Source organism: Mustela nigripes, chromosome 3 (assembly GCF_022355385.1).
Source record: "Mustela nigripes isolate SB6536 chromosome 3, MUSNIG.SB6536, whole genome shotgun sequence".
NCBI classification, from domain to species: Eukaryota; Metazoa; Chordata; class Mammalia; order Carnivora; family Mustelidae; genus Mustela; species Mustela nigripes.
In genome coordinates this window covers 61,857,928-61,881,951 of record NC_081559.1, presented here as the reverse complement: position 1 = coordinate 61,881,951, position 24,024 = coordinate 61,857,928, and the positions used below count along the sequence as shown (strand labels likewise).

General features: G+C 34.3%; 1 protein-coding gene across 3 annotated transcripts in view; it reads left to right on the top strand.

Annotated features, from left to right (window-relative positions):
- The window catches only part of LOC132013801 (sodium channel protein type 1 subunit alpha), a 123,728-nt gene extending 100,327 nt beyond the window's left edge, over window positions 1–23,401 (top strand). For all 3 annotated transcript variants that reach the window (XM_059394109.1, XM_059394111.1, XM_059394110.1), the window contains 8 exons: window positions 418–591; window positions 2,122–2,244; window positions 9,256–9,537; window positions 11,944–11,997; window positions 13,530–13,667; window positions 15,714–15,818; window positions 17,588–17,858; window positions 20,104–23,401. In XM_059394109.1, the coding sequence (XP_059250092.1) occupies window positions 418–591; window positions 2,122–2,244; window positions 9,256–9,537; window positions 11,944–11,997; window positions 13,530–13,667; window positions 15,714–15,818; window positions 17,588–17,858; window positions 20,104–21,281 (2,325 nt within the window). In that variant the 3' untranslated portion in view covers window positions 21,282–23,401. The remainder of the gene's footprint in view (window positions 1–417; window positions 592–2,121; window positions 2,245–9,255; window positions 9,538–11,943; window positions 11,998–13,529; window positions 13,668–15,713; window positions 15,819–17,587; window positions 17,859–20,103) is intronic.
- The last annotated feature ends 623 nt before the right edge of the window (window positions 23,402–24,024 follow it).

Sequence of the window (24,024 nt, the reverse complement as noted above, 5' to 3'; positions counted from 1 at the left end):
CTTTCTTCTGGCTATAATATAAATGGAGAGTATAACTTTCCCCTGATTCATTAAAAGATCTTTGAGAGGAAAAAAGTTTAAAAAATTTAAAAAACAGCAATACCTACTACTCCTCTGCCCTCCTAGCCCAATGGGATGTCATATGTATATATATATATATATATATATATATATATATTTATATATATTTATATATATATGTAGAGAGAGAGAGAAATATGTTTATATATTATATATACATATTACATATATAATAAAAATCAGGGAAATTTTTAAAAAATAAAATCAAGGAATATATATATGTGTATATGTGTGTGTATGTATGTATGATCATATATATATACATATATGACCAGAAAAATAACTTAAAAGGTATAATAGTTTTAGAAAGCTAAAAGATATAACTTTTTTTTATAGGCATTTGAAGATATATATATTGATCAGCGAAAGACAATTAAGACAATGTTGGAATATGCTGACAAGGTTTTCACTTACATTTTCATTCTGGAAATGCTTCTAAAATGGGTAGCATATGGCTATCAAACATATTTTACCAATGCCTGGTGTTGGCTGGACTTCTTAATTGTGGATGTAGGTATCCTGTGTGTCTTTGTCTTTATCACAGTAATTTGTCTGGCTCGTATACTAATTCTAGAAGAGAGAATCTGGACAGTATGCTATGGTGACAGGAAATGCTACTTAACTCTAACTCACTGAATGGTAGTGTTATAATAAGAAATAAACTTAGTATTGGTTTGGCATTGAGTGGATGGGATCTATGGTGGTTGTCTAGGGTGGGAAGGAGAAAAACAATACAGCAGCTTGTAGGGAAAGTGGTGAAATAGGGTATGTTGCTTAAATTCCTTTTTATAGAGATTTTGTCATTTTGCAATAATAATATTTTATTTTTCATTGCTCTATTTTAAGTATTTCATAAGGATCAGTGTATCTCTAAAAAATGCAAAAGAAATTATAGCACATTGCAAGTAATATAAAGAGTATATTTAAATATAAGGTAACAATATACTGAAAAATAGAAAATTTTGCCAAAATAGTGTCCAATATATGTGAAACTGTCCAATACTAGCCACTTTCAAACCAAAGAAATTATAATTCTGGATATGAAGTTTTGGAACATTCCTTATTTAGAGAATTTGATATCTAATATTTTCATTTCTTAGTACTCTCATATTTCATACAAGATAAGTAAATTCATTGATTTATTTACTTGGCAAATATTTGTTGATTATCCAATTTTAGCCAGGTAACCATAGCAGAAGCTGTAAATTAGTATAGAAAAATCTAAGGAAATTTCATGATGGAATTATTTATTAAGTTACATTGTTTACATAAGAATAAACTTTCGAGAAAACACAGGTGATAGCAAGACAAACAAAAACTCACCTTCAAAAAAACTGAAATCAATGTGCCAAGTTATTAATTTTTGAGAGTATTAATTGTAATTAGTTGAGCATACAGTGCAGGATTGAGATTTCTTGCTTTTGTATTTTATCATTAGCCATACAAAATCGTAAATTCACCACAATTTAATAAAATAAAAGAAGGATGACCAATAACCTTTTCTTACACCTGAATTTCTCCCTTTTTAAAATTAATTTTTTTAATTTATTTATTTATTTATTTATTTTTATTTTTTATAAACATATATTTTTATCCCCAGGGGTACAGGTCTGTGAATCACCAGGTTTACACACTTCACAGCACTCACGAAAGCACATACCCTCCCCAATGTCCATAATCCCACCCTCTTCTCCCAAACCCCCTCCCCCCAGCAACACTCAGTTTGTTTTGTGAGATTAAGAGTCACTTATGGTTTGTCTCCCTATCTGGTTTTTCTAACTAATTGCTCTACTAATAAATTTGTTTAACAGTAAACAAATTATATGATATTTAAGGTTTTTTATTCAACTACCTCTAATTAACATCCTGAAACCTACTTTTTTTGCATCAAGCTGAAAATACTTGCTTAAAATTTTAAAAGCTTTATGGGAAATATGCAACAATTTATCTTCTGAGTAATTATAAGCAAAATTCATATTTATTATATTATATTATATAGTAAATTGATTATTTTATTTATTTCCTTATTTATTGATGCAGGTTTCATTGGTCAGTTTAACAGCAAATGCCTTGGGTTACTCAGAACTTGGTGCCATCAAATCTCTCAGGACACTGAGAGCTCTGAGACCTCTAAGAGCCTTATCACGATTTGAAGGGATGAGGGTAAGGAAAATGAAAGAACCTGAAGTATTACATATAGTAAAAATTAAGCTAATTACATTAAATTCTATAAAAGGAAAACCCATGCATGCAAAAGGAATGGCAAATCCTTGCAAAATTGCTACTTTATCATTTTATCTGTTGCATATTTACTTCTGGGTGATATGCAAGAGAACTTGGGCCTCCCTTGAAATGATGTAATATCATTTATCTGCTGTGCTCATGAAAATGACTTTATTTCCTAATCCATCTTGGGAGTTTCCTTACAAAAAAAAAAAAAAAAGGCAGATGCACTATTAAAGTACTATGTGTAATGATATGATAATAATCCACGGAAGTTAAGTCTAAGTTATATGCTTCTCATTTGTGATGACCTAAATTGTACTTAATGAGTTTTACCAAAAATAATGTGAATCATACATGTGCCTAAGTATAAAAGTAAAGGAAAACCATTTTTAAATATCAAAATTTTGTCTGTATAATGCCAAAGTTTGCATTATTTGAATATTCAAGTGTAGCTATTAAATATTGACTGAATTTTGAACTTTTTAAAAAAGTTATGTTTAATGTAGCCTCAATTTATAACTGCCTTAATCCTTTTAATTTATATAGATAGTAATACTAACTTAAAGATTATATAATAAATCCACCCAATTTTTCATGACAATAAATAAAGCATTTGAAATAGAATGAACAGAAAATATAATTTTGACTCATTACTATAGATGATTCATAAATTAAGCATAACTCAAATTTCACTTAAGTTACAGAAAATGTTATATTATTCCTTTCAAGGAAATGTTCTACCATTCCCTATGATTCATTACAGATTAGAAATGTTGTCATTATTGACCTATTATTATTTCCCATGCCTTATTAAAATTCATGAGGCATTGATATATAAGATGTATAACATAGAAAAGGAGTTCCTTTTTTTAAAAAAGTCTTTTTTTTTTTGCCAAAACAAAGCTGCTTAGTAGGTATGATTCTAGTAGAAAAACATTGCTTTTTTTCTGCCTAAAATTTAGTTGTTTATGGAAACTGAGCTGTATTGAAGGCTTCCAATTATATCTTCTAGGTTGTTGATAGCCTTACCTGTTCTTTTAAAATAAGATTTATTGTAAATGTCACTTTTTAAGAACATGAGACTGGTCTTTATTTTCCCTAACATATATAGAAAGTTTATCCTCATTAGAAACAATTTAACACAATATAATGCAGTCTTATTTTATTTCTCGCAGAGATCTTCACATTTTTACTAAAATGTTAAAGGAAATTCTCTCCAGGGTATGTAAAAATTAAGTTTATTTTCCAGTTAAAATGTCACTTTCTTTTGTTTCAGACTGGCCATTTCAGTTCTTAAGAAAAATACTATTTTTATACATTCTACTTGAAAACATATTGCCTGAATCAAAGTGATACCTTTTAAATGCCTTCTGAAATCTGAACAATGCTAAGTATTTGAAGTGGTTATAAACATTTTGAATTTAACCTTTTGAAAATGTACTAAATCCATGATTCAAATGGCCAGATATTCCCATGTTTAATACTTTATTTCCATAACAGCATTGGTCTTATGGGTCTACCTTTGATTTTTACAGAAATAACCTTATCTATAATTATTGATCGATAATGCTTTTTATCTCTGTAAGGAGAGGTTAACTTTTGCAACTGAGAATGTTAAAAACATAAACTTCTTATTGATGCTGATAGGAGATGAACTCTTCTTTAAATTATAGGATTTATGAATATGGTTACTTACCTCTTGTTATAGCATATACACAACCCTAAAGTGGCTGATCGTTACACACACATGACACATGTTTGGCATTGTAGAGACAAAATCACCTGATTCTTGATTCTATTTCTGTTTCTAGTGTTTGGATTTTTTTTTTTTTTTTTTTACTTTCTAAAAATGTAAACATGGATGATGGTGAGGATAGACATAATAATGATGACTATAATTGGGAAGTGATATTTGAATATATTCAGAAACTCTCATTTTATTCTTTTCCCTAGCAGCATAAAATCACAATAGCTGTGTCAGAGTGTAAATCAAGCACTCATTTTCTTTTTGTTGACTTGTCACTTTTTCAAGCATGTGCTTTTATGCAACATTACCAAATAAAGCATGTTGTATAGTGCTTGATAAGAAGTTAGAAAGTAATAAATTATCATCACGTTGCACTTTATGTTTTGCATGTTTTATGCACATTTCTGGCTGACAGCTTTTAAACATTTATTGTATTTCAAATTTCCAGTCCAAATTTTTCAACTTGTAAAATTGAACTGAGTGAATTGATGTTGTGAATATCTAGAGTAAAATAAAATTTGTACTTAAATTTGTATTTTAACCTTCCTAATCTAAGAAATCTTAGATACCTTCTTTTTCAAAAGAACTCAAGTCTTGATAGGGAAACAGACAGAGACCATCATATACATAAAGTAACACCAAATGTTCTGTCATATCAGATTTCTAACTAATAACAAACTATATATTTCTATTTTATATAGGATAATCTTGCTCCAACTTGGATGGGGTGGAGCGCTGGTTCCTCCCCTCAGCCCTTTATTATGGGTACTGTATTACCCCTTTTGCTACCTTTCATCCTTTCACTGTGACTTTGTGTAGTGGGATGAGGGAGGGATTGGGAGGGGTACTACTGCACCACAGTAGGGAAAATACACTCTACTCTAATCCCCTACTTTCAATTGTCTTAAATTTTCTTTTGAGAAAAATGCCTTTGTGAATTTACCCTCTGTGGATCTGAACACCAACTGTTGATATTTTTATTAAGTTTCACTGAATATGATTTAGTTATATGTATATGGAGTCTATCCATTTATGGGGAGATTTTCTGATTGGTGAGGGTGGGGGTTTAGGAATGAATGCGTGAAAACGTAAACTTGTTGATTGATGATACTGTTTGAGGCATAAAACCCCTTGCCATTTTTTTACACTGGTCTGGAGCCTGAAAACAGCTGTCCAGATACCAGCAGTCAATTCCCAGCCTTGCTGCTAAGTGTGAGCAGATGTTAGGGTTCAGTATTCCAGCTTTCATAAGACTGGTATTGATTATGTGACCATATTCATTTTTATTAAGTGAAAATTTATAAGGGTTGTTTTCAAAATGTAAATAAGGCAAAAATATATTAAGAGTTGAGTCAGCACATGTGATTTGTGTTTTAAATGGGGAAAAGTTAGTATAAAGAGATCCACATGTTTGAATTTTACAGACTAGAATACCTACCTAGAAATAAAACAGAAACATTTTACCATATAGAATTTAATGTATAAACTCATTTCTTAGAGCCCAAATAACTTTTCAGAATCTTGGAATGCAAGATACAATGCAAACATAAATAGAAATGAATCTATATTTTGTTTATTCTTAAAGTTTAAAAACAATATAAAAGGAGAGTTTTTAATTCTTAAGAGAGATGACATTGGAGATTTTGTTTGGATAATTGTATCATATCTTTCGAAGATAATTATCTTAAACTCCACAACACAAATGTATTCATTAGACTTTTTAAAAGATTCCATTATTTTTCATACTTAAAAATGTGTAATTTTGTTTTGCCTGCCTTTGATTTTTATTCATTTAGCTTTTGTATTTAGGTTAAAGAAGCATTAGAATCCATGAGTAGTATTATTTGAAGTTTAAAGATAATTTGCTCAGACAAGACATTTCTATATGTATCAAAATTCCTAACATTAATTTGCATACTTAATTGTCAATCCTTCATTTTGTGTTGATTTAATAAAATACAGATAATGAATCAGATATGGGAAGAGTTTTTATAAGAATGGATTGTGGTAGAATAGAGAAATTCAATTGATGATGTTTTGCAAAACATTTGTGAGAAGCAACCTCTAGTATTAATTTATTAAGATGGATTCTTCCTTAGACATCTTCTTCTCTGCATCCTGAAACCTCAATCTGTTCTTTCCAATTTATTCAGGCCATTTCTTCCCAGTGCCTTTACCTCATGGGAACCAATTATTGCCGTTCTCTAGAACCTGAAAAGAATTAATACACCTCCCTCTGTGCTAAACCAAGAAATGGCTTGGGACTCTTGGGAAGAGACAATTCCTTTCTCTGAACTCTGTTGCTCCATTTAAGAAATTGTAAATATGATGGACATTTGTATAGTAAATTTCCCAATACTATGCCAAATGTTTTCCAACATTTAGTTCTTTACCTTCATAAAAAATAACCTTTTCTCTAGACCAAATGTATGCCAACATTGCAAATCATTTCCTGAAAGACACTGCTTCAGAATACTGACTTGCATTATGAATTACAGAGAGTTCATTTTAACACAAAACTAATCCCCAAAGCAAACTGCTCAGACTTATTGGCTAACCCCCAATTTTTTTGTTGTGCCGGGCTCTTTATTCTCATCTCATATCCAAAGTAACATTAAAAATTATGTTTTCGTCAATAAATGCTTACTTAGTTAATCTTTACTCCACTCATTCATTCAACCATTTTTCCCCTAAATTCAAAGTACTCTGTTACATTCCCGTATTTGAAGCATTCAAGACCTTGGAGAATTCACAAATATATTTTTGCATCTTAAGTTAAAAGAAGAAAAATCCTCTTGTCTGTCAAGATTACAGGAATGCAATTAACTCTAATGCAGAGCAATGTGGGAACCAGATAAATGGGAGCAACTCTAAGGAGAATGAGTGAGGTAGAATGGAAAGAGCAAACACTAGATGCTACTTCTAGTCTACTCTCTGAATTTAATCTATCTTAGCCTCATTTTTCTCATTGCCAACAGAGAACACCATACTAAATTATCTCTATGGTCCTGGCCAGCAATGGAATTCTGATTCTTAAATTCAAAAGAGGAACGCTCATCTTTATTTTGGAGGCTAACATGGAGGGTGAAGTGAGGCTCCATGAAAGAAGTGCCACGTGAACTAGACCTTGTAGAAGAAAGAATGTTCCAGAAAGGGGGACACTGGGCAAGGGATTTCAAAGACATCTCAGTTGTCTGGTAATTGGATCAGTTGGGTTGGCATGAGGGTAGGTGGCTAGAGAAGTTTAAGCTAGAAATGTAGATGGGTGGGGTGGTTTGAATACCAATGTAAGGAAAATATTTGATGATCAGTGGGGATCCACTAAATAATTTTAAAGTGAGACTTAGGGATAATGAATTCATATCAGGTAGATGAAAGGAAGGAGAAAGTTAGAGGACTCTGACAACAGTGCCAGTATGAAATATCAGATGAACAGTAAAAATGGGAAAGAAGTGCCAGAGGTGAGAAAGGGCTTGAAGAAAAAAGTGTGGAACCTACAGGTTGACATGTAAAGAACTTCAGGAAATAAGTATAGGACACCAGTATGCTGCCCAGTCTCTAAACAGGCTGTTGTAGGTACAAATGTGCATTCTAACATGTACTCTGTGTATACACAATAAAAATAAGGTGTTTTTTTTTAATCTGGGTGGTAGACAAAATATTCAGAAAGTGAGGGAAATAACTAACTTGATTTCAGCTATCAAATTTTCAATCCAAGAGAAATCTCAGTGTATCCACACATTTAAAATGTATACAGTAAGGATTTACTTGATCAACTGTATTTTTGCACACAGGCAGATGAGATAAGGTAAGGTGACATGTTTCAGTTCAGTAAGCTGCGTAGGCTATATGACCTGGATCTTTCTGGATGACTCCACCATCCTATATGTTATGCTTGTTTCCTTACCTTTGCCAACAGTGGTTTTACACTTTCCTTTGGCCCACTTAGCACACTATTTTGGAACCCCATAAGGCCTAGTGTTCTTTGCAAACTTGCAATACAGCTCAGAAGTGTAAGGAGTTGGCTCATGTATTTGTTTTTTTGGACAGGCGATCAAAAATCTTTGCTCTAAAAATACACTGGCATCAAAAGGCAGATCAACCATATTTTGATTCTTATTGTGTATGTTGGATCAGTTTGACAAGAATAATAGAAGTACGCAGGTAGAAGTAACTTAGCTATCTGTGTGCAAGTCTGAGGCATCCTCTACGCTTATGAGCATCTTAGGTCCTGTTTTTATCTTCTCTCTTAGCTACTCATAAATGCAGCTCCAATGGGTACCGTCGAGGAGGGAGGACAGCCATTCCTACAGTGTTGCCAAATATGAAACTCAGATCTTTAATCTGGGATCCAAAAATTAAGAGGGGAAAAAAAATGTTCCTATAGAAAAAAAGAATAGATAATTATTTAGCACAGAATTTGATATTAATCACATCAGATTTGGGATCTATGTGTGGCATCCCTCCTTTTCTTACTTTCCTAGGAATCTGATTTCTATTATGTTTCATTTAAAATAAGTTTATTGAATTAAACTCAGTAAATGAAACAACTGACATGACTGGAGCTTGAAATAAACGATGTGATGATCTAATGAAATACATAATGCTAAATTGTCTTGCTTTTTATGCAAAAAATATTATTAGTCTTAGCAATGCATGAATAATTAAGGACAAAACTATAGTAGGCACTTAATACTATTTTTATATTTATACATCTGAATTTTAAATTTATTGAAGTATATTGGTCAAACCAAATTGTGTCCAAATATTTTAGTTTCATTATTTAATATATTGTCTTTTTAAAAATTAATCTTCTGTATTAGGATTTCCTACTTCTCTTTTTTCTAATAAACAGCAAATATTATAATTTCATCTGGCAGCAAATTCCTCTGATTTTGCCTTTCCTTTAACCTTTTGGTACTTCCCCTTCTCTTTCTTTAAACTTTTTTTCTTCTTTCTTTGTTATATTGTCTATATTGGTTTCCCTAAACGTATTGCTTAAGAACAAATGGATTTCATTTTAAGATTTTTTTTTGCTTTGCTTTTAAGTCCTAGAATAGTCTTGATTTAAAAAAAAGAAAGAAAGAAAGAAAGAAAGAAAGAGAAAAAGAGAAAGAAATACCAAAGATTACTAGGGGAATGTCTTTTCCTTTTTAACAAGTAAGAATTCTGACTTTTCTTTTTTTCCATTTGTGTATTAGGTGGTTGTGAATGCCCTTTTAGGAGCAATTCCATCCATCATGAATGTGCTTCTGGTTTGTCTTATATTCTGGCTAATTTTCAGCATCATGGGCGTAAATTTGTTTGCTGGCAAATTCTACCACTGTATTAACACCACAACTGGTGACATGTTTGACATCAACGAAGTGAATAATCATTCTGATTGCCTAAAACTAATAGAAAGAAATGAGACTGCCCGATGGAAAAATGTGAAAGTAAACTTTGATAATGTAGGATTTGGGTATCTCTCTTTGCTTCAAGTTGTAAGTGAACACTCTTTTCTCTGAAATTTGTTTATTGTTTGGAATAATAACAAAGTAATGACATACATCTAAGTTACTAAGAAGAGTGTAGTTATTACGAAGGAGGTTTATAGCATACTTTATTTCTAATTCTGATTTAGGAGTACAAGCGTATGAGCCCAGATGGGTGGCAGCTTGGGTCCGTGTGAATGCAGTGCAGCATAGTTGACAGTGACCAGCTATTTGACTTCTTCCGAAAGGTTTTGTTTTCTCCCTGCCCATATTGTTCTCTCTTCCCATATAAACAAATTGATTATTTGTTAAGAATGCTCTTATTTTCCCCATTGCAACTGGAGAGCTTTTGTTGCTGATAGATCACCCTCCCCAAACATACACCCTTAACACAACTATTGGATCGTAACTAACTTGTGCCAATTACCTGCTACTGAGTTGTGTGATTTGGATTGAAAACCGGGGAATGAATGATATGTAGGTTTTAGGGTTACATCCTCATAGTGAAATAGAAATAACACAGGGTAGTGCCTGAACCCAGGTAGTGCCTGAACCCACAAGCAGCTGTGGTCTCACTTCAAATGACCTTTCAGTGCAACTACTTAAGTCTATTTTATCCAAATATTCATGCTTTTTCCTACTGGGTTTCTAAGCCTGATTTATGAAAGAGAAAAATAGTTCACAGTTTAAAAAACTGCAAAAGGTGGTGGCCCTTTAAGGATTTGCATTTGATGCTGCTTTTGGCAGGATCTGCATCACAGCAAAGCAGGGGCTAAAAACAGAATCCAGACTGAAGAACGCCGAAAGATCTTGCTCTATTTTGGCCACTGAAAACTCAGCTTAAATTTAAAAAAAGGGGGGGGGGCTATAAAAGTTCTTTCCTTATGTTTCCACAGAAGCTTTAGGGCAGAAATCCATTTCTACTCCCCAGGATTATGTTTTCAATTGCTCAACCAGGAGACTAACAAGCCAACAAAACTGCATTGGTCAAAACCCTCTTGCATCTCTTTCAGAGGTGTCTGTACTCTGATGCCTTTGCAAGTTCTTCCCATCTTCTTGTTGGAATTCCTATTTCTCTTCTCCATGTTTCTCGCTTACTCTGAATATTTATGCAATTAACATAGGGATTTAAAAAAATCTGGCAAGTATGAATTCTTTCAAGAGTATCGTGGACCCACGATGACATTTTCTTGAGTTTATTCTAACCCTTAATTAATAACCACACTTGTAAAAATCACTGAAGTGTACCACTTCCTCTATAAAATTGAGAAAGGAAAAAAAATTGTCAAGCAATTCCTTAAAATGTTAAATAATTCTGAAAATGTAGGGTAAAGCTCTTACAGGAAGCCATTAAATAAATCCCACCACTCTAAAGTACTACTTTATAGTTGCCTTTATGCAGAATCACCTCTGTTGGTTGAAATGGTTCCTCGAATCACTTTTTCTGTTCCCGTACCTAGTGTGTAATGGTCTTGTTCTATCATTGACCTCAGCCATCGACACCCAACATTTTCCTCTCTGACACACAAACAGCTTCTGTTTTCTAGCTAAGAATCGTTAGTTTTTCTTTCCTGCCATCACACCCACCCTTCCTTGGCTTTCTTGACATCCTGCACTTCACAAGTGTTAGTGTGATGAAAACAAAGATGTGTTAGGATACAGTTACTGAAAGCTTTGCTAGACTTGCTCACTAGCTAAGAACAGTCGTTTCAGACTTCTAGGGTTTAAAATGTATGTCCTATGACAAATAACAAATTACAATACTTTAATAGATATGGGATGTCTCTTGAATCTGGAACACCCAGTGTTTACTGTATTATTTTCCATTTTTGCTCATATTAACTTTCATCAGAAACTACAGAGAAAAAAATAGAATAAAAGACTATTTCTGGATGCTATCCTTCAAAATTCTTAAAAGAATAGTTGCAATTATGACTTTATATAATCCTATATGATCCTCAGACTGTTATGATCAAGAGGAATGTTAAACCTTCAGCCACTGTCATCACCAGACAGATGGGCTTCAGTAGATGACTGGTGATCTAAATTGTAATTGATTGCCTGCTACACATATTGTCAAGTGTGTTGGCATTTGTGAAGCTTCCTAAAAGTATTCCACCAAATTTTGATAGCACTTCAAATTTGCATTATTCTATTAACTCTAAGGACTTGAGAAGTATTTGTGACTTAGTTATCAAGCAGGAGGATATATCAGATAATCATTTTGTTTATTATGAGTTTTAGAAATGAAAAGTCTTACTAAGATATGGTATTGGTCCAAAATCCATGTAAAATTTGTTTTGAAATGCCTTTCAAAAGTGTTCCTTTTAAAAAAAAAAATAGATGAGTAAGCATATTTATTAAACATCAGGTCTGAATTATTCCAAAGTAAAGCATGCATGTCCTTTTTATTAGGCCACATTTAAGGGATGGATGGATATAATGTATGCAGCAGTTGATTCCAGAAATGTAAGTATTCCTTATATCGTGCCTTCTTATAATATGTTTAGGTACTAAAATTAATTCAGCAGAGTGTAGCAGCAGCCAAATGGAATGATTCTATGATGACTATTTTTAAAAAGGGAAAAATATGACTCAAATTATTATTCAAGTATAGCAGTGTTTATCAGAATGATCTTACTAAAATAAATCAAAACAAATTTTGAAAAAGTAGCACATTCATATATTTAATAACTGATGAATATCCTTCTGTTGAATATTTTTCTATTTTGCTTTCTTTTTACCTACTAATTAAATAATCAGGAATTGTTTTGGTGTGGAGGAGCAAATGTGAAAAAAATATATGATTTCTGTCAGTAGTTGAAATGTATAGTTACTCTCCATAAATAGACAGTGTGGGAAGTTAGGGATGTTGTCCAGGCATTCTTAGATTTCTATAATAATCCCTTTCAAATTTATTCTTTTACATGATTTTAACATCCATAAATATACTGGAGCTTTTACCAATGATGTTATCACTCCATGATCAACATTTCCCTTAAGTTTGGTATCACCAAAGGAAAGACCTATTTTATTTGGTTTCTCCTGTAATAGCCTCTTCCAGGCTTCAAGAAGAGAACAGAAATCCCTGCTTATTCCAACTGTGCTCTTCAAGACCATGTAAAAATGTAGTACGTTTTATTATTCTTCATCATTCTGTTCTGAAATCCAATCTGTTTAGTCTATTATCATGAAAAATAACTTCTGCCTCTGTAATCTTTAAACTGACCCGATAGAGCTCACTTAGCTTTTTTGATGTACACTTGCCATAAGTGGATTTAGTTTTATTTTGAGTACTTTCCTGATATCCTCCTGAGTTGTGTTATTTCTTTGTTACTCCAATTTTGTTTTGTGCGAGTGGTTGGTTTTAACTGTTACCTTTAGAAGGACATGAATTTTCAGGGAACTATCTGAGGTGACTAATTTACCCTCTACTATGTGATATATGGTAGCTCACTGATAACTTACTGTAAGTACAATCCAAAGACTAAATTATCAATCGAGTATTTGTAAGATGGATGTCAAGTTGTTTGCTCAATCTAAAAAATTCAATGTCTATTGTAATGTTAAAGGTATGATGCTGAACATCTAAGTGAGTAATTCAATTCTTGTTTGCCAGATAAATTCATGCGTACACAAATGTTTGTGTCTAAGCATAGTCTACACATATTTTCTGGAATAAATTTTTTCATCAATAATTTTTAAATTATGGAAATTCATTACTTTAAAAAATTTACCAAATTTAGCACTCTACTCTCCGAGTGCAAGATACTAGTTGTACTTATAGTTGTAAAAATAGATTATAAAGTGTTACAGTAACTATATTTGTTTACATGAAAACATCTCTAAAGGCTAATTGTAGAATAGCTGATTCAGAGTGAAAAAGAAAATTACTTCTAAGTATTACTAGGCATTTTCTTTTCTATTCTCATGAAAAAGCACCAGTGACTTCCACCAACAAAATGTATTGTGATATTTTACAAACTCTTCTCCTTTGGTAGGTGGAACTCCAGCCTAAGTATGAGGAAAGTCTATACATGTATCTTTACTTTGTTATTTTCATCATCTTTGGGTCCTTCTTCACCTTGAACCTGTTTATTGGTGTCATTATAGATAATTTCAACCAGCAAAAAAAGAAGATAAGTATTTCTAATATTTTCTCTCCCACTAAGATAGTAGAAGTATTTGTTTTCTCCATTAAATGAGTACTTTGATTCAGAAGCCAACTGAGCATATGTGTTAAGAGTTATTTTGCATCCTTTCCTTCGGCCACTCACTACCCCCCTCTTTCAGGGTATAGAAAGTCAAGAACAACAGTGCTCCATATTCCTGTATTAAATAACTTCACAAAACCTCTCTCTTTCTTCTCCTCCTCCTCCTCCTCCTCCTTCTTCTTCTTTTAAAATCCAGGGGCCACATTTCCAACCCTTTGGGAAAGAATAATTAGGGGGGAAAAAAAAACTGGAAAAGAACCCAAGCACAAGTCTCTTTTCCAAGGTCAACTTGTTGTTTCATCCCTGTAATTTGCCTCCTAAAAATATACTTTCTAGTCAAAACCCTTAGAATGCTCACAAATAAATTCAGTATAAGACGTAATCTTCTCCAAGTTTTCCTTTTCCCTCATGTATAATTTCTACCTCCTTCTCCCTGGTATTTCATTATAAACTATTAGTTCCAGGTTGAACTGAACAGCTCTTTATTTTATCATTATCATTTATAAAGCCCATTTTATCATCCTAATTATATATGCACATTAGAGAAAATATGAAAGGTAAAGAAATATCATTATTTGGGGGTAACCACTCTTCACATTTTATGCTTTTCTGTTCATGCTTTTTCCATATATGTTCTTAGTAGAAAAATTATTTTATCTATAATTATTAATTGTTGGGACACATGAGTGGGTCTGTTGGTCAGGCCTCTGACACTTGATTTCAGCTCAGTTCTTGATCTCAGGGTCATATGTTCAAGCCCAGCACGGGGCTCGGTGTTGGGCTCAGTGTTGGGCTGATGCTAGGTGTGGAGCTTACTTAAAGAAAAGAAATGTTGCATATATATATATTCTCTTTTTGACTTAACATAAATAAATTTCCATTCTGTTAAGTCTTCGTATATACATTATCATAATTTACTTAGCCATTTCCCAACAAATTGATGATTTATGTTTTCTAATCTTCAATGATTTAAAAAGTGCCTTGTCAAAAGTCTTTGTGCAAAAAAAAATGAGTATTTAATTATTTTTTGGCCTAATTTCTGAAGTATTTTGCTTCTCCCATATAATGTGCCTGATCATGCTCATAATCATACTTACAATACTATCCATACAGATGTGCCCAGGTCAGTGCTGCTTCACGGGCATCCAACAGCAATACTTCATATTTGATAAATGAAAATTGTTTTGAATTAATATGTCTTTTATTACTAGTCAGTTTAAACATGTTTTTGAATGCTTTTGCCACCTGTATTTCTTCCTTTGCTTACTATTCCTTCATCCTATTTATTCAGTATATTTTCTTCTTATGCGTTCTTCTGTTGTATGAGATGCTTATAGAACATTCCTGTCCCCAAACCCTTTTACTGTTATTAGTATTCTATGGTCAATGTCAGGTTTTTATTTCACTTATTAGCCCAAATTGCAATCCTCTGTGCCTCCTGGTCTATCACATCCTTGTCATGCTAATGATCTCGGAGGTATCCCCAACTCTTCTACCAACTTACCCCATTTCCTTTTTATCCATTTGTTCCAATTCTTGGCAGAGTGAAAGTGGCATTTTATGAGTAACATTAACCCATCTTGCAATATACATACTATAATCCATTGCTACACAGGAATAAGAAAATCACTATCTTTAACTTATGAAAAGCAGTATGTATAGTATTAAGAATTGAGTATTTCGTGCTTCAGTGAATCAAGTTTTCCACTCACTGAGTATATGGCCTCAGTTTCTGGGTTTTTTTCTGCCATAAAATAATAATGAAAATAATAAAGTCAATATTGGATAATTAGAGAATTAAATAATATTGTAGTGCCTAAAAAAATCCATTTCTTATTTTTCAAATTCAAGATTCTAGGCATAAGTATTGTATCCATTTCCTTTTTTGACTGTCCCTTTCCTGTTTTAACATTGAAAAATTATGTGCAAAGGGACACAGTTTTAACCAGTTTTTATTTTTCTTTTCTATACTTTGGAGGTCAAGACATCTTTATGACAGAAGAACAGAAGAAATACTATAATGCAATGAAAAAATTAGGATCGAAAAAGCCACAAAAGCCTATACCTCGACCAGGAGTAAGAAATATCAAATGATATGGGAAAAAATAAACAAAAACAAAAAATTGCATGGGTTTTCTTATAGAAGAGATAGCAACTAACATTTCCAGCAGAAAAGATTACAGCTTCATTAATTCATGCCTTTTATGGTAATGGTAAAAAATTTTTAATAAGAGAGAGACCACCAAAAAAAAGAAGAAACAAAATGCACCCTATTTTGAGGGGATTTACAACTAGAATCCAAACTAAATGGTGAAGACCCATTTTGTGATATGCACAAAAAAAAGTTGGTCATATAACTCAAGAGTATTTGCCAAGTAATCTTAAAGAGAGGAGTAAACCTTGGATGGTGTTAAAATACATGCGATTTTCTGCTAGGTTAACAAACAAAGAGTTGAGTGAAATAATATCTTACTTCCATTTTATTTTCCATTAGAGGTATGGAAATACCTCCATTATTTCTATTACCTCTATTAGTGGAGAACAAAAGAATTCTAGTATCTACTGTTTGTATATATGGCTGTAAAATTAGAAGTTACTAATGTCTTCAGAAGTCAGGGTCAATAAATACAATTCATGATGATAAATAACAATTCTCATGTTTCCATGATAAAACCACCAAACAACTCCTGTGAAATGGAGAAGGCTTATCCCACACTGTATTGATTTTTGCAATGATGATCTAAGGAGTTAAAATAATTCCTGGGGGATATTAGGGAACAAAATGCTAGTGACATTCACAGTATGCTAGCCTATAGTTGTCTTCTTAAAAATGATGAGAAACACACATTGTTTTCTGGTAAGCCTTAACACTGGCAGAGAAATGGGTCAACTATGCATAGGAAAAATGTAAGATAGAAGATATCTTCAGGGTGCCTGGTTGGCTCAGTGGGTTAAAGCCTTTGCCTTCAGATCAGATCATGATCCCAGGTTCCTGGGATTGAACCCCGTATTGGGCTCTCTGATCAGCGGGGAGCCTGCTTCCCCCCTCTCTCTGCCTGCGACTCTGCCTACTTGTGATCTCTGTCTGTCAAATAAATAAGTAAAATTAAAAAAAAAAAAAAAGAAGAAGAAGAAGGAGATATCCTCAGAGTCCCCAAGTGGCCTTGGAAAATGAGCCAGACAATGGCCAGCAGGGACTAAAAGTGGCAGAAATGGGGAACAGAATCACAGATTGTTGACAGAGACATTAATTTTTGACATCGAAGCATAAGGAATGTCATTCTGGTCTGATTATTCCTGTGTAGGCTCAGCATTTTGTGTCAAGCAGCAAGGACTGTTTGGTGAAAGAACACCAATATTGCCATACACAGGCTTAAAATGCATATGTTATAGATGTGTTCTTGAAATTCCAAGCTCCCCTTAATAATTATTTGAGAATAAGACAAATGGAATGTTAATAGATACTGTGTTTTGAAGTAGCTGCATGGACTGACTGATCATAGGATATTCTGGTAAAACAAAATTAAGCAGGTTTCTTAACTTTGCATAGTCTTAATATATTAATCTGCATTTTGTGCCTCTGAATGAAGTGTGTAGTATGCAGTATTTCTTATCAGAAATCCTCTTTGACAGGGATTGTTATTCTGTGGAATACATATTGGTAAATAGAAATTTCGATAGCTAAATTTTAAAAATTAATGTGCAAGCCATCTTTTATGAAATTCAGGGTCAGTGGTTACTATGTATGATATTAGAAAGTTAATCAATGCAGAAAGTACTTACGCAGATGCTAATATGTACAGGTAAACTCCTCTGTTGCTAAAAGCATTTCTGTTTCCCTACAGAACAAATTTCAAGGAATGGTCTTTGACTTTGTAACCAGACAAGTTTTTGACATTAGCATCATGATTCTTATCTGTCTCAACATGGTCACCATGATGGTAGAAACAGATGACCAGAGTGATTATGTGACTAACATTTTGTCACGCATCAACCTGGTGTTCATTGTGCTGTTCACTGGAGAGTGTGTGCTGAAGCTCATCTCCCTCCGCCATTATTATTTTACCATAGGCTGGAATATTTTTGATTTTGTGGTTGTTATTCTCTCCATTGTAGGTAAGAAGTATTTTAAAAATCTCTTAAGTTCAGTTTAAAGAAAGTAAAAGTTGGGGGAACCTGGGTGGCTCAGTGGTGATCTGCTTTCAGCTCAGATCATGATCCCAGGGTCCTGGGATCGAGCCCCACATCGGGCTCTCTGCCCAGCAGGGAGGCTGCTTCCCCCGCCCCTCTCTCTCTGCCTGCCTCTCTGCCTACTTGTGATCTCTGTCAAATAAATAAATAAAATCTTAAAAAAAAAAAAACTTAAAAGAAAAGTAAAAGTTGGTACAGTCAAGTTTAAATTAGAGGTCATGCCACTACTCAGAAATAACTCCTCTGAAATTTTTTATGTATTTCATCCAGGGGTGTTTATTTTTCTTACAACATGAGGCTCTTACTGTATGTGTAGAATTGTATCCTAGCCTACCTATTTTAGGCTATAGTGAATCTAGTGGTACATTCCCATTCATTTGAATAGGGAATGATCTATTAACTAAGATAGAAATGTGTGTGACATGTCAACTTTAAGTAATTTGTATAACATCTAAATGCCTCTATTGAGAAGAGAACTAGACATTTGGTCTGGTACTCAGGAGGGACACTACTTCAGATATACAGACATAGAGCCATCAGGATGTAGATAGGAGTGGAAGCTGGTGGCAAGATAAAGGTATAGAGTGAAAAGAAAATAAAGATAAGAACAAAATGTTAGCAAATACAGTTGGTAGTTTCTTTAAGGGTATCAGGTAGAGATTTTCTAGATAACCTTGAAATGGGGCTATCGTAATGATGCACAAGGGGAGGTGGGTTGATATGGGACATCATTTTATTATGTTTTTTATTATTACTTCAAAGTCTGGAATGTACAGCACATCACATGAGCAATAGCTCATCTCATTAAAAGGAAGTGATGAAGTCTATCTGTGGGCCTGAAGTATTCATTCTTCCCTAATCCAGATAATATGATTGGGTCAACATTTTACCATTCAATATGGGGCACCTCTGTTGGGTAGATTTTCATGCCATTACCCACTCTGAAGAAGTTGGTCTTATATCTAACCCATATGTTGCAGGTAGCCTTTGATTTCCACAACAATCTATGGTGTAATCAGTTGTGGAAAATGTACTAAGGTTGTATTCACCTCTCTTCTCTCTCTCAATCTATCTTCCTCTTTCTCTTCCTCTCTCACACACCCACACGTACTTAGACTAACTTACTCTTTATAGAATGCGAATCGTTATTTCATTATTTAAAGGGCAATTGGAGAAAAAGGCTTAAAAGAAGCAGGCTGAGAGACCAACATTAGACACTGGAGACCAGTAGGAGCTTCAGTTTGGATCCTTCTAAAATTTATACCAGAATATATATATGTATTTATAATATTATAGTGGAATCTTAGGCAAGTACCAAGTTCATGGAGAGATGAAAATAGCATTAAAAATTATAGATACCTTTAGATGGATAAGGACTCCATAGGCAATTTCAGAAAAAAAAATGTAAATTGTATTCATATAAATGTGTACTTATATCCTTGGGCACTGCTGTTCAGACAGACTTCATAATTTTGAACTTATTTTTTTAGATTTATTCTTGGGATTTTTGTATAAGCTAAAGGTAGTCTTTAGACATCCCTCAAAGACAATAGGTATTGTAAAATTGTTATTGGATATTGTCTGAACTTGGAGTGCCATAAAAAATTACTACAGACTGGGTGGCTTAAACAATAGAAAGTTATTTTCTCAGTTCTAGGAACTAGAAGTCCAAGATCAAGCTGCCAGCATTGTGTGTTTCTGGTGTGACCTCTCTTCCTGACTGGTAGATGGCTACCTTCTCACTATGTCCTCATATGGCAGGGAGAGAGAGAGAGAAAGTTCTCCAGTGTTCTTCTCAAAAGGGAACCAGTCCAACCATGAGAGCCCCACCCTCATGACTTCATCTAAACCTAATTATCTCCTCAAAACCCTATCTCCAAATACCAGGGAGAGTTAGGGCTTGAACACATGAATTGAGGTAGGGGGGGTCAGTGAGGAAGAAAGGACACAGTCTGGTCTACATCAAGTTGAGTTTAATATTGAATGTTGAAATTAAGGTTTATTTATAGTATTATTATAGACAGTTACATATATTACATGTATGTCAAATTTAAGATTATGTAACTGAATTTCAAGCTCTTAACTTTATGTTGGAGACTTAACAGAACTGTAATTATTATTTTAATGGATAACTTCTTCAGTGGTTGCTATTCTCATTTTTTATCCACAGGCATGTTTCTGGCTGAACTGATAGAAAAATACTTTGTGTCCCCTACCCTGTTCCGAGTGATCCGGCTGGCCAGGATTGGACGAATCTTGCGTCTGATCAAAGGGGCCAAGGGGATCCGCACGTTGCTCTTTGCTCTGATGATGTCCCTTCCTGCCTTGTTTAACATCGGCCTCCTGCTCTTCCTGGTCATGTTCATCTACGCCATCTTTGGAATGTCCAACTTTGCCTATGTTAAGAGGGAAGTTGGAATTGATGACATGTTCAACTTTGAGACCTTTGGCAACAGCATGATCTGCCTGTTCCAAATTACCACCTCCGCTGGCTGGGACGGATTGCTGGCACCTATTCTCAACAGTAAACCACCAGATTGCGATCCTAATAAAGTAAACCCTGGAAGCTCAGTTAAGGGAGACTGTGGGAACCCCTCAGTAGGGATTTTCTTTTTTGTGAGTTACATCATCATATCATTTCTGGTTGTGGTGAACATGTACATTGCTGTCATCCTGGAGAACTTCAGTGTTGCTACAGAAGAAAGTGCAGAGCCCCTGAGTGAGGATGACTTCGAGATGTTCTATGAGGTTTGGGAGAAGTTTGATCCTGATGCCACCCAGTTCATGGAATTTGAAAAACTATCTCAGTTTGCAGCCGCTCTCGAACCTCCCCTTAATCTGCCACAACCGAACAAACTCCAGCTCATTGCCATGGATTTGCCCATGGTCAGTGGTGACCGAATCCATTGTCTTGACATCTTATTTGCTTTTACAAAGCGGGTTCTGGGAGAGAGTGGAGAGATGGATGCTCTCCGAATACAGATGGAAGAGCGCTTTATGGCTTCCAACCCATCAAAGGTCTCTTATCAGCCAATAACTACGACTTTAAAACGAAAACAAGAGGAGGTGTCTGCCGTTATTATTCAGCGTGCTTACAGACGCCACCTCTTAAAGCGAACTGTAAAACAAGCTTCATTTACATATAATAAAAATAAAATCAAAGGTGGGGCTAATCTTCTTGTGAAAGAAGACATGATCATTGACAGAATAAATGAAAACTCAATTACGGAGAAAACTGACCTGACTATGTCCACAGCAGCTTGTCCACCTTCTTATGATCGGGTAACAAAGCCAATCGTGGAAAAACACGAGCAAGAAGGCAAAGATGAAAAAGCCAAAGGGAAATAAATGGAAACAAATAAGAATAATTGGGTGGCAAATTGTTTACAGCCTGTGAACGTGATGTATTTTTGTCAACAGGACTCCTCGAGGAGGTCAATGCCAAACTGACTGTTTTTACACAAATCTACTCAAGGTCAGTGCCTACACTAAGACAGTGACCCCTTGTCAGAAAACTGTGACTCTGTGTAAAGGGGAGACGACCTCGACAGGAGGTTACTGTTCTCACTACCAGCTGACACTGCTGAAGACAGAGACAAAATGGCTACTCAGACTGTAGGGACCAGTTCAAAGGGGTGCACACCTATAATTTGGGAGTTGTTTAACACGAAACACTTTAGTGTAGTAATAGTATCCACTCTTTGCATTTCAACTGCCACATTTGTCACATTTTTACAAAATCTGTTAGGGGATTCATCTTTTTTTTAATCCATACGTTGTTTATTATATGTGACTATTTTTGTAAATGGGGTTTCTGTTGTGAAATAGACAAAGGGCCTCTTCAACAGGTATGCCACTGGGGGTTAGCGCAATCACACGGCCTCCCATCTGCACAAAGGCGTGGTTTGCATGAGGGCATGCTGCACTTAGAGACCATGCATGAAAAAAAAGTCACAAGGAAAACAATGAGTTCTTAAATTCCATCCATGTTTCTGGGAGGGGTAATAGGGTGATAATTGGAGGTGCTTTGCTGATCTTGTTTTGTCAAATCCAGCCCCCAGACCAAGTAGATCATTATTGGGGGGTAGGCCATTAAATCTTAGCAGGTGCAAACTTCCTTCAACTGTCTGGAGTCATAAATATTGTGTTTCTGTTTATTATATTTAAAAAACAAAACAAAACAAATCAAAAACCAATAACAACTGAGAAATGAGCATTGCTTCTCTCCTGAAGACTGAAATGACCAAAAGAACCCTTTATAAATTTCTGCTTAATCCTGCACTTTGGTTAGCCATCTTCAGCTCAGCAAGGTTGACAACTGTATATGTTAATGAAATGCTATTTATTATGTAAATAGTCATTTTACCCTGTGGTGCACGTTTGGGCAAACAAATAATGACCTAAGCACAGTATTTATTGCATCAAATATGTACCACAAGAAATGTAGAGTGCAAGCTTTACACAGGTAATATAATGTATTCTGTACCATTATAGATAGACTGGATGCTATCAGTGCATGTTTCTATTACCATGCTGCTGTATCTGCTTTCTCCCACTGCTCAGAATCTCATTTATGAGAAACCATATGTCAGTGGTAAAGACAAGGAAATTGTTCAGCAGATCTCATTTCTTTAAGTCATTAAGCAATAGTTTGCAGCACTTTAATAGCTTTTTGGTTATTTTTAAATTTTAAGTGAATAACATATGGTGTATAGCCAGACTGTACAGACATGTTTAAAAAAACAACAACAAACACTGCTTAACCTGTTAAAAAAATGTGTTTAGAATTTTATAAGCAAATATAAATACTGTACAAAGTCATTTTATTTTATTTTACAGCATTATGTATGTAAATATGAAGAGGAAATTATCTTCGGGTTGATATCACAGTCACTTTTCTTACTTTCTGTCCATAATACTTTTTCATGGAAGACATTTGCTAAATAAGAAAAGAAAACAAGACTGGGTAGTTGTAGATTTCTGCTTTTTTATTACATTTGCTAATTCTAGCTTATTTCACAATTTTAAGGGGCAAAATAGGTTCACGAGTCACATCCAAATTATGCTCTGCAATTGGAAAAGGGTATAAAATTTTATTTACATTTTTGGTAGTGCCTGCGCAAGCTAATTGAAGGTAATGCTTATTTTTCATTTTTGTCCTTTTCTTTCTAACTTTTGTTTATGTTTTCATTTCTTTGGAGTCATGCTGCTCTAGATTGCTCTAAATATAATGCGAGTTCTGCAGTTTTTTTCCCACAAGAACAGAGAATAGTAAACTTAAATAGACAATTACATCAGGACATTTTGTGTTTCTTACAGAAGCAAACCATAGGCTCCTCTTTTTCTTAAAATTACTTAGATAAACTGTATTCGTGAACTGCATGCTGGAAAATGCTACTATTACCCTAAATGATGCTAACCAACACTAAAAATGTGCGAAACTAATAAAGATTACATTTTTTATTTTATTGTTTGCCCAGTTACTTTTTGTTAAAAGAATTTTATGAGAAGATGAAGCTATCTTATTCTACAAGTTGGGGGAGAAAGGAAAGTACACACACAAACGGGTCTACCTGAGCTGATAGTAAGAAAACCTGACATAGAAATGGGACTAGGAGGAATGACCTTCCAGGGGCTACAAGAAGTAGGGTGTGAGCTCTGCTAGAAGGAACTGATACCAGAGCATAAACTGGTGGCTTTAGGTGGAAAAATAGTATGGGAGCCAGAGCAATGGTGGATGGCCCTTTGAGGTTCAAAACAAAGCCCTTAAATCTATATTTACAAAGTTAGAAGTTACCTTGTGGGTATTTGTTTGCTTCTCTAGAACCATGCTCCATGCTTCTCCATCCTGCTCAGTGGGAGGGTGATTTTGTGTATTGCATCACTGAGCTCCATTACCCTCTGGCTCCCAACTGGGAAGCACCAGCAAAGAAAGCACCAGTGGGAGAGAGAGAACTTGGGTATTTATTCCTCAGATTCTTCTTTTTTGAGCTGCTCTCAGTTGGCAAGGGTACATTCAGCAACATGAAGTTATACTTTGGGTCAGACAATCCCATTCTACAACCAAAAGCTACTTGGAAGTCTGGTCATC